General features: G+C 36.2%; 1 protein-coding gene across 21 annotated transcripts in view; it reads right to left on the bottom strand.

Annotated features, from left to right (window-relative positions):
- ADGRL2 (adhesion G protein-coupled receptor L2) overlaps nt 1-12,081 on the bottom strand; it is a 179,634-nt gene that overhangs the window by 21,133 nt on the left and 146,420 nt on the right. For all 21 annotated transcript variants that reach the window (XM_037404631.1, XM_037404647.1, XM_037404648.1 and 18 more), the window contains 7 exons: nt 9,336-9,519; nt 7,265-7,387; nt 6,797-7,002; nt 5,544-5,717; nt 4,312-4,521; nt 3,103-3,323; nt 1,757-1,823 (listed from right to left, as the gene is read on the bottom strand). In XM_037404631.1, the coding sequence (XP_037260528.1) occupies nt 1,757-1,823; nt 3,103-3,323; nt 4,312-4,521; nt 5,544-5,717; nt 6,797-7,002; nt 7,265-7,387; nt 9,336-9,519 (1,185 nt within the window). The remainder of the gene's footprint in view (nt 1-1,756; nt 1,824-3,102; nt 3,324-4,311; nt 4,522-5,543; nt 5,718-6,796; nt 7,003-7,264; nt 7,388-9,335; nt 9,520-12,081) is intronic.

Genomic DNA, 12,081 nt, shown 5'->3' with positions numbered 1-12,081 from the left:
CTAGTAATGATTACAACTGCAAGAAACAACTTTGTGTTGAAAAATACTATCATATAGAAAATACTAAGCATACTTTTCAATTGTAATTGTAGGTTTAATTACAAAAGAATCCCTATCATCCTGAGACTTGATTTAATTTAAATGCATTTAGAATAAACTCTGTACAATTCTTATGGCCTATAGTTAAGTCTTACAAACACTATAATTTTTGTAATTCAACTCATACACACAAGTGTTGGCATCTATGCCTATTCTTTGAAAATATGCCAATGAACTCAGACAACTTCTACACTGCACAACTATCTTTTCTGAAGTGACTGCTCAAGGATCGAAATAGTTTTTGGTATAAACAAAGAGTAAAACCATCCTAAATATACATAAGCTTATTTCAACACTGAAGATACCAGGAAGGAATAAAGTAACTACAATAGATTGGCTGGGTACATTTTTTTACAGAAAGATCCATAAACAAAGTATCAGTTTATTTTTACACGGAAAAGTAATGTAAACTGTAAGCTACAAAAAGTGTTGAAAGAGTACATCTGGCATATAGATCTATAAAAGAAATTTCAAAATTATGCCCGATGCATGTACTTCAGGCTAAAAGATATTTATGACAGAATACAATTTCTGAATTTCGAAATTCAAGGGAACTGAGCTTCTGTTAACATTTCACAACTCTACTACTGTATAAAGGCAGGGGAACAGGTAACTATTTAGACTTTCAAAAGCATGGAAACAAATTAATTCATCCTTCCAAACTATCAACTCTCTATGTACATAGTCTATGTTCCCAGCACCAGCCTTCTAGAATATTTCCCACGTATAGCCAGGCTTTAAAGACTAGACTTTAAAACTAGCAGAGAAAAACAACATGAGCCAAAATGTGCATCTTGCATTCACTTTCCTTTCAAATTCTTATGTTGTGCGGTGTTGGTATTATTAGTCTGAAATAACAGAGAGATGTTTTTTCCCTGGGTTGACAGATGACTATGTGCTTTTTACCTGGAAGTGCTCAGAGAATGGATAATTGATGTATGAACAAAACATTCAGTCTTAAATGGACAATGGGGCACACAGCTGTGGGTATACAGATGGGTGTGCATGCATACGACTTTACTCAAATGACTGCAAGAACATGTGTATGCTTTCTACTGGTTACATAATATTCTACTATTTATACTAAAACAGATGAACTGTGTACCTGACATGCATTACATGTAGCATAAATACACACAGAAGTAGTCATGGAAAAATATGCATACACATATGCAAATACACATACAAATACTGTGTAAGTGTAATGAAATATAAGGTTCATTTAATTATCCAGTGCATTAGAATGCCCTTTAGAGATAATTCTGTTGGATAATTAGCAGTTAAATTCTGGAATGTGCACAATAGTGACGCAATTGAAAGCAATAACAATGGTTTCTTTAAAAAAACCCTTGTGTTTAGTACTTCATTGATTTTTCATATGACTATGACTACACATGTCAATATGACCTTCAGAGTTCAAGCCATTAGCAAAAAATGGCTATGCTGAAGTGCCACCACAGCTCTGACAATTAATCATTTCGTCAGCACTCTTTAAAGATTTCTAAACATTTATATAACCACTGGTCACATTACAAATTGTTTGTAAGCATTTTCATGAAATGTCTTGTGAATAAGGATAGTATTGACAGATGTTATTCAATCTTTTTAATTTTGCTGTGAGGCAATCTAGAAGGAAGGGAAAAAACAAAGTTCTTACCAGAATAATAAAGGTAACAGGTCCAATGAAACTCCAGATAAAATAGTTATCTACATGGAGCCAGCAACTATCATGGAAAAAAAGAGAATGAGAAGTGAATTGCTTTAGAACTTTAGTTCAGTACATGGAAAGTGCAAAAATACTTCTGAAGCTAACATTTTGTCAGTAAATGATAGAGGTTGCACAGTACCACTTAGTCCACGGACAATTTCTCTCAACCTGAAACTCTTCTGATGAGTCCTGTTTAATAACACTATTGAACTTGAAACTACATCATCAGAAATAGTTAATACATAAGAAGAAACAAAATCAGAATGAGCTTGCTCTCCTTTCAGTCAAAAGGTTTGGTCACAGGTGCTATCATGGACTAATAAATCTAACAACAGTAAATATTTTTCACAGCTTTTCCATGTAATCTTCAAAACCTACTTTTAACTTTGTATCATATCCAAAGTGCTTACTCCTGAGGAACACGAGACAGAAAATGTTCAGATGCCATGTTCTGCTGAAAACTAAAATGGTATAAATAAAATGCACCAACCGGGAGTTGAACAGTAGAGAAAGAATACATATGATACCAGACTAAATGACGTGTAAACCTATTAGGGCCAACTTCACTTGGTGATTCTTTTTTCATACAGCCTACGTCCCAGTTGAATTGCTCTTACTTGTCTTTCATCAGTAGCAAAATCAAGCAGCTTTCTTGTAGGCAACAGTAACTTCTTATTTTGTAACTAATTTCATCAAAGGACAAAGTAAACACTATGGGAAGGCAAATTCATGCCTCCAGCAACTCAGATCCTCAGAAATTTTTTCTGTCTACCTTCTGTCACTTTCTATTTCGTATTTTTGTAAATAAAAGGCAGTGGCTAATTTTAATCCTGCTATACTTGCCTGGTAAAATATTATGGAAATGAAACATACGGTTTGGAATACTGTACTGTTACAATTCAGGGCAAGAGTTAGCTAGAGGGGCAGCTGAACAAAGAGATCTAATGAAGCATTAGCTTAAAAATGGGTGGTTAGGCCTGTCAGATACTTTAAGCTGAGAATTTTTACTTAATATACATTTGAGACCAAAAAGTTATTTACTTTTTCAATTTGTTTCAGGTCAATCTTTTGTGTTAAAAGAAAGACCATAATTTTGAATCGGCTTCTCTAGAGTATAAATCCTCTGAACCTAGAGAATTACAAAAGACTTGATTGTAATTTGTGCACAGCATTGCCATTCTCTTACCAATAAAGCTTTCAGATGGTATTTTAGTCTGTCAGGGACCCTCTGACAGCTAATAGGCTTTAAAAAATTATTCACTTGAAAAACACTCAGGTCACTTGCAATTACTTACGCTTTCTCTGTTCCGTAGCTCTTATAGTCAATAGCTGCTGAGACACCAACTACTGTAGCAGGGAAGAGGTAGCCAGCAACATAATAGTACTTCTTCCTAGAATATTCACTTTCAAATACTTCTACTAACATTAGATAAAGCTGCACTCCTTCTAGACACATCCAGGCAAAGGCTGCCAGGAAGAAAAAGTGTAAGAGACCTGCGAATATTGGACATGCAATCTGCAAAGAAAAAGAAAGATGGAAATATGAACCATAAAATCTTCACATCGTTACATCTCCAATAGTGTGTAATAGAACAGGATATACTTCTATCAGAGATCTTTCACAAATTCAGGAGCATTTTCCCTACCTGAAAACAGATACTGAACATTTGAAAATACTAGTGTGTGCTCAGTAGCTACATAAAGTAAATTCGCTAAACAGTGTGAATGAACATAAGGAAATTGTGCCCTTACTGCCACCACCCCCACCCGCACCCCCTTCAATTATAGAGTAGACTTTTCAATTTTCTAAACCACTCTTTAATTTTTAGGACTTACAGTTTAGATAATCCAGGACATAACAGTTGGTTCTAGATGCATAATGTAATACTGCTTATTTAAAATTATGAAGCGGCCACCAAGCCATTTTTATCTGATGCAATTTGGAAGCCTCTACTGTCGTAACAGAAATCAATCCAATTTCTCTCCCCTTTGGCTGAGTTCTAGATGAAACTACACTGAATTACTAGATTTCAACCCAAATGAATCACTTCAGAATTAAATTTCACCAATACTGCCAAAAAACCTGCATGAACGTGCAGTGTAGAAAACGTAAATATATAGATAAGGCTCTGTACTAATGTGTGTGTGTATATATATATATATAAGGTAGTCAGTAGCTGTTGAGACATATGAATATATAGAGAAAAGATATATACATTCATCTCCTCTTTCAAAAGTTTAACCACCTGCTTCCTTCACAGCCAATATTTCTCAACTGAAAATGACAAACATTGCAGTAAGTGGGAAATTAAGGCCACAGTGATAGTTTTGATGGGTATAAATACTATTTATGAACACGTCTGTCTTATTTTCATACTGAGATTTTATTTCAGCTTTGCTGTGTCAGAATGCCGAAAGCTTGGCTGTGTTGTCATGTTTTAATTCAAATCCATTTCAAACAGTCATTTCAGAGAACCAGATCAGTACACACAGAGAAAACTTACCTTGTACTCTGTCTTATCGATGCCTATTAGGAAAATGAACTCAGCAATGAATAGGTTGATACAAAGGTTCTTGTGAATAGTGTTACGATCACTTTGCAGGCCACGGAAAAAACAGAATGTGAAGATGCAGATGGCCAGGCAAACAAGAGAGATGACAATTCCCACCCAGGTGATGACAGTGAGGAGCAATTCGTGCACTCCATCTTTGTACTAGAAATAACCAAGAATGGAGAAAATTAATATGACTCTTTATGAGTATAAACAAAAACCTATTTTCACAGGTAGCATCTAGAAAAGTTACTTGTTCATTACATGAGATGGGCAAAATGTACTCAGTAATTTCTCAGTTTCAGGTCAGCTTCCTAGAGGAGCAGGTCTGAGAGAAAAGATGTGACTATTTTAGCCAGATCAGATCGCATTTCTACTTTTTCTACAATCAGATAAAAACAAGTAGAAGTAACACTTTGAAAGTACCTCTAGGCTCCGATATAAACAAAGAGGAAAGCATTCCCTGGGACCTCCTATAAAAGTACACGTTCTTTCCTACAGACCTGCAACTCCAAGTTGAGAAGAAAGCAATGATTTACACACAATTAGGACAAAATGCAGAATATGTTACGTGTGTAATTCTGACTCTAATTTCACATTTAGCTAAAGAAGGTTCCTTGCTTCAGTTGGAACATAATCACTTTTGTCATCTTGGTTATCTTTTCAGCAACCTTTCTGAATACAATAGCTTTATGAGAAGTCTCATATCCTTGCAAATATTGCATGCTCCAGACCCCATGACATCCAGTAAGTGCTTCAACTAGACAACAAAATCTCAGAGTATGAGCAGGCATTTAAACAACCCCTATGGAAGCTCCTTGACCTTCCTGCTCTCAGAAGAGCTGGCCCTTGCGCTTCCAGGGAACAGCCTGCACAGCTGCCCCTACAGATACTCTCCAGCTGTACTGATGGGGAGTCAGTAAAATGGTTGTAAGGTTGGTCAGTAACTTTAAAATATGACTTGAAGAAAACTCTTGTCCTTCCTTCATCTTCTTTCCTGCTATTTTGCTTGTAACTTTATTGATGAGGAAGAAAAGTACTACAGAAAGTGAACTGCTTTGGCAAGAGTGGGTAGAAGCTACAGATAGTTAGGAAACTTCAGCAATATTGAATCTTGCTAAAAATTTAAAGCTAAATCTTTAAAAGTTTGTTCCCTGCCAATGGCTAGAAACATCATTACCTACCACAATTTCCCGATGAGCCATAAGAATTGCAAAGTTGGTTAGGTGACTGCAAGCACATGTTGTATGAGTTTTATTTGTGTCAACCAGTTTGCAACCTTGAGTTGACCAGTATCCCATCATAGTCCTCTCTGAGTAGTTCCAGAAGGAACAATTTGCATTGAAATAATTGTCAGGCTGGGAGATAAAAGGATAACATAAAATGAGGATTTCACACACTAAGATGCCAATAACAATTGTTTAATATGTGTAAAGAGTAATTTAGATTAAACTTTGCATGTTTCGGACAATAAAGTTTTTCATCAGCAAAATTGTGGACTATGTTATACAAGGAAGACATCTAGTTTAAAAGGGACTTTATAGTCCGAAACACTCTAAAGTGTAGTCTCAATTACTGTAGATCCAATTTTAAACAATTACAATTTCCATCTTACGATTTTATGCACTGATGGTACATTATAGCCATTTTTGCTTTCTTCAACATTAGGACTGCAAATTTATTCTGAAGATATTTTTCGTATAATTGAGAATTTGAAAACATGATCTTTCTCCTTTGATTCTCACCTTTGGCCAGGCCAAGGTCATGTGAACAGACTTCAGAAAAAAGTTAATTTCTCAATGCCTATCTATTTTGATGAAAAACAATCGAACCAGATTCATAAAAAGAGGCAAAATTAGAGCAAAACCAAACCATATTTTCTCTATCATGGCTGTGATTATTTACTTTCCCCATGTGAGATGTGAAAACAGAAAGAACCAAACTAAATAAGCAAAAAAAAATATTAAATAAATTACCATGAAGAAAACATACACAAATTTAAAGTATAACAAGCCAGGATATAATATTTATTCTTCACTGGATAAATGCATTTAAGCAATTTGTATAGGCTTCCAGAACTTTGTCCAAAATGAACGTAAAAAATTACAGCGTCATTAAAACTTGCTACAGCATACAATCAAGAATTTTGTTATTTTCTACCCTGCTACTAAGGTAAGAGTTAATTTTCAGTTAGAAACAAATTAGTCATTTACATTTTCATGTTGATTACTGAATTAGCTTTCATTAAGAATACACTTAAGTTCTAATAATCACTGAACCAGGCTCATTTAATTTTATGTTCACAGACTTTACTAAGCTTGTGTCTCTGACCTAGCCCAACATTTAAAATTCAAATGGAAAAAAGGTTGTTTTTCTGCATTGCTTTTCTCTCTTGCTGATTTTATGACCTTCCCATTAATTCATTAGTGTAACTCACATCAATGTGTTCCAGCGTAAAATGCACAGGATCAGTCAGGTACACCCGGCTGGACTCCTTGTTGATAGAGGCTGCAATGACGTGGGAGTTGACTGCGATCGTGCTATTCCGCCCAGCAAAGTCGCTGCCTAGCTTTATGGTTGCATTTTCAGTACTGAGAAAACGCCCCAAACTTTTGTAAATGATGAAAACCAGTTTTGCTAATCCTACAGAAGAAAAAAATGCCATCGTCATGCCACAGAGGTCTACAAAAAGACAGCAACCTGCACTCTAATGAACTAACAATAAAGCATCAGTAAACAGAGACGCATTTTCAGGCTATGGATTTAAGGAAAACAACCAGGTACCCACAACCTTCCAGAAAAAGCCACAGAGCAGTTTTGTTGTGTTTTGATATTTTAACTAGGGGAGGTAATGTAAGTTTTATAAAAGTTAATGGAGTTTCAGTGCTCTGTGCCCAAGACTCACCGTTCCTGCTGTTCTGTTTCACGGTGCTCGCAGAGAGCTGAATTGAGTTGCCTCCTTTACTGCCCTGAGGAAATTTCAAGTCCTGCACCTGGCCTTCAGTAATGAGCACTGCAACATCCAAAACTAAGCAGACCAGAGGGGAAAAAAATAAAAGGAAAAAAAAAAAAAAAAAAAAAGGAGGAGGAAAAAAAAAGGTGGTAAAAAGAGGAGAACATAGAGAAAGTCTCTCGGCCAGACTGCAATATGCCACGTGACGATATTTCCCCCCACTCTTTTTCCCACACTGCTGTCCTCATTTGCCGCTGTAAGACAGATCTGTACGGCATGTTTTAAGCACACAGTTAATTTCTTTAGCTAAACACAGTGCACACTACTGAAATGACAGCACTTTAATAGTAATAAAATGAAATCAAACCTTGTTTTAATTTATGCCCTCAAAACATCGACTTAAAAATACCACACACAAGTTGCAAAGAAATGTTAATTTTGAAGATCCTGAGGTCTATGCTCTGCTAACAAATGTAGAACTTTAAGTACTGATTAAGACATAAGGAGTTTTTTAAGTCAGAAAATGAATACCTAAGTATACTTATGCCATGTATTTAGCTAAATCAGTATTTTTATCTAAAAAAAAATCTGATTTTTCCCCTAAATCTAATTGTGTATAAAAGTATATAGGAAACCATTTTATTGGTTCTGCTAGAAAATATTTAAATTGAAAACTTAGATGCCACTCAGCCTTACTTAAGTATTAATTTTATAAGACACTGTATATTAGGGAGCTTTCATGGGATTACCATTGAAAGCTATATTTCCTGGGGTATGTAAAATCATATAGGTCAGAGTGGTCAATTTGACCTATATGATTTTACATATCCCAGGAAATCTAGCTTTCAATGGTAGTGGTCTAACTACAGATCTAAACTATAGACTGACAAAAGGTATGAAATTAGGGAATGATTTCTTTTTCTTTAAGCCACGCATATGTATGTGCACTGTGAATTCAGTCTTCCGTGGCATCAGTAATGTGTTACTATGACTTGAAGACAGTTTATCACAAAAAGTGATGTTCAGACAGTCAACTGAGGTCCATGGAACTGTTTGTGTACATCCAGACAGAGACCTTCTGTGAATCCACACACATTCCTTCAGAAATAAATGTGCAGTTACTTTGAAAATGGACTGTAACACTTCTCCCCATCCCAGTATCTTCCTACTCAAAAAATAGGCAGAATCATCTTCTACAGTTAGAAATATGCAGACGTGAAATGTGAAAAGCCTCATTTCTGCAGTCTATTCCAAGTCTCCATCTCAGTACCCCTTAAAATAGCAAACTTTCAGATTCCTTGTACCTCGCTGAGACTACGTTAATCTCTGTAATAAGATGAAGGAATTTTAATTTTATGCATAGCAATTATTTTTGCTTTAACACATCTTGCGTACCAATATATGCACACCTCTAATACCAAACCCCTTCATTTTTCTGTCACCACTCAAATTCCAAATTATGCTCCAACTATCTTCAGCTATTTTGTGGTCTCTGGAGCATAGTTATTCTGCATTATGGGAGATGTAGTTCACTGAGCACATTTTTACCTGAAGGCAGTCATGTTTAATATAAACATTTGGTCTATGTTCCGAGTGCCTAAAATATTTAACTGGCAGTGTATGTTGCAAAAAAGTAATTTAAATTCATTAGGAACAGTTTATAAGTAACAGGAAAGCATTTCTGCAGCTCTACAGAAAGCAGTTACCTCAAAAAATCCATACTCTGCCATTTAAGCACCCTTCATATCCATACATTCAGCTAATGATTTTTCAGTGGTAAATCAACTCTGCAACATCAACTACTTTCCATTTTACACTGTATTAATGACACTAAAGAAGAATGCTAATTTTGAAGAACTGAACAAGAAAAGCATGTCTCCCCCGCTTAGGAGCATTACCTTTCCACCAAATGCTGTGCGGCTTGGCTTTCAAAGAGTATGTTTCTGTCTGGACTACTTTATCTTGATTTTGCACAAAGCAACGCACAGCGCTTTAAATTACACTTGAAAAGAATTTTACTTACCGATATTTTCTGTGGGCATTGAGACTCTGGTTGGTTCTAAGAGATTATCAGCCAAGACAAAAGCCCCTTCTTCCAACGTATCAAGTAGCATTGTGGCTGCATGGGCTTGTTCTGAAGAATTCATGTCCTTCCAGGACTCCAGAGCTTCAGGCCTGAGCAGGTTGTCCACTGTATCCACAATTGCCTGCATTCATTAGAAAACTATCATTAGGTCTGATTGCCCTAGGCAGCTGGGGAAAATTTCCAGCGTTATCTGGTGACAATTATAATACTTAACTGTCAGAATGATTTACTGTGATTTAATGGCACTAGAAAACTATTTTCAACATAAAAATATTTTCCATCCTCTCGCTGGATTAGCATTAATAGAAGTGCAGTTAGCCACTAGCACTGTGTGGTCTCTACGTGGTAAACATGCAGATTTGACTTGTCTTGTGTCAGATATATAGACGCTTATTAATGTGCTGGAGAATGTAAGAATAAATGCCAGAAGTTTTGCCTGAAGTTTTCATCTTAAAGTTAATGCCAAAATGTGTAAGTTGTATTTCAAAAAGCGAACACCAAAAATGGCATTCTGCAGTTTAGGCTAAAATGACAATAATACTCTTCTAGGAACTTAGTCCAGCTCATAGAGCCATAGCACTATAAACTCCTTGTCTATGACAAACTGCCTTCTTTATTACAGGAGGCATGAAATGAAGCTGACTCAGTGGATATAAATTAGCCCCAGCCACTCTCACTCCCCCTCCTATTCCTGTACCTGTTCACAGATACTTAAAAGGATTACTAACTCCCATTCCTGCACAAAGGTCAGTTAAAAAAGGAAATCAATAGAGCAAACAAGATGTCCACTGACTGTCCCTGTTATCAGTGAAGGCAAAACTGTAAAACTGAATAAAGCTGCCATTTTAAAAAGTCTTTCTTGTAACAACTCTATCATCATGTTTTAAGGTTCATTAAGCTGCATATAAAGTAACAGTAAATAAGGAAGAAGAAGAATTCAACGACATGATTACATTATTTTTACAAAATAATCCAATCAATCAGAGTAATCAGTTAATCAATTGAAGGCAGGCTCTTACATTAATGCATAATGTAGCTGTGCATTGAGTATGCTGTGCATTGAGTACGCCATGCATTGCTGAAACACCCTGTTTACTCTGTCCCATTTACCTAGTCATAATGTGTCATTAAGCATATATATAATTTGTTTGATCAATTTAAAAGCATCGGGAATGGAAACAGAACACATTGTACAAACAGAAAGATGTTGGTCTGGAATACTGTATCGTGCAAATAAACGAATAGGAGAAGTTGGTCAAGGCTATTGTCAGAGCAAGATTAATTAGCCTAATCCATTTTAATATCCTCTTTCTGCCTGCATTGTGAGTGACCATGACCTTCCTGGCAGGTGGAAGATACTTCGAAGTGGCATTAAAGCCTTTTTTCTTTCTCTAATGGGAGACAGAATAGGCAAAATGCTCACACTGATACTGCCGCAGCCATTAACTAGAGTGGAACAGAAATTGGTCTGCAGAGGCCAGATTCATTAGTCACCAAGAAATACAGATTGGAGCCTCTAATCTGAAGTACAAATGAATCCTCTGTCACAAAGTGGGCACTTGCTTCATTTGCATAGCGTAAGTCAGCTTTTGATTTGTAATTTCAAGAGGTTTATCAGTCTTATCTAAGCAGAGAAGCCCATTTGAGACCTACAGAAAATGACACCGGTTGGAAATTAAGGTTGCGCTACGGTTTCCTGTGTATCGCCATATAGTGCTGATGGTATGCGTTCATTAATATGGACCACTTTTTATTTATTACGGGGTCATCTTAACTCTGCATTTTTCCTGTGGGAAATGATCACCTGCCCAGTAATGTTTCTGAGGCATTCCCTCCTCTCAGACAGAGGTGAGCGGGCAGTGGGAAGACCGCACAGCCCTGTGATGCAGCCACTGGAACAAGCCCATTACTGCTCTTCTGACGTTCATGTTTACCATTGAAAATGAAGTAAGAAAGCTCAGCCTACTCAAACCACACCTGCTGGATTTCCCTTTACTATTAAAAAATATTTTCTCATAAAACCATTTTACAATTATTATTATTTGAGAAGAAAATTTCTCCCCAGATCTTTGTTTATTTTTGTCAAATTTTTGCTTAACTGGACATCTCCCATCCACTTCCAGGGCTGCAGGATAAAAGACAGAAGTTCCCTGCACAGAGAAATTTTTCTTCAGTAGGAGTCGGAATTATTTTATTATGTTACAACGTATTTCAAAGTTCTTTTCAAAAATCATTCTAACATTTATCACAGAGGGTATAAGTAAAAATCAGTATTTTAAAAGAAACTCTGAAATTATGTGCAATAAAATTTTTCAGAGCCACACACAATCTGTTCTAGGAGTTTTTTTCTCCTCTTCACAGGCACGAAGTAGCATTATTGGCATTGTACTGCAGAGCAGGAGCTGGCCACTATGGACAACCATTCTACAGCAGATGAAAGAAACTGAAAGCTGGGTAGCAATGTGTGGCGTGCCTTCCGTACAGCCTGGTTAACGGGACATGTGGCACACATTTTACTAGTACAGTTAGAGAAATATTTGTCTTTACATTTTATCCGGAAGTCACTGAATCTGGCCTTTGTAACAACTCTTAAAACTGTAAGAAAGAGTGATTTTACTAGGTATAACAATACACAAAGAACAAAGCAGGCTGTATAATGTACATTTTTCATGCAAGCAAATTA

This window comes from Falco rusticolus, chromosome 11 (assembly GCF_015220075.1).
Source record: "Falco rusticolus isolate bFalRus1 chromosome 11, bFalRus1.pri, whole genome shotgun sequence".
In the NCBI taxonomy this organism is placed as follows: domain Eukaryota; kingdom Metazoa; phylum Chordata; class Aves; order Falconiformes; family Falconidae; genus Falco; species Falco rusticolus.
This window is presented reverse-complemented; position numbering and strand designations above follow the sequence as displayed.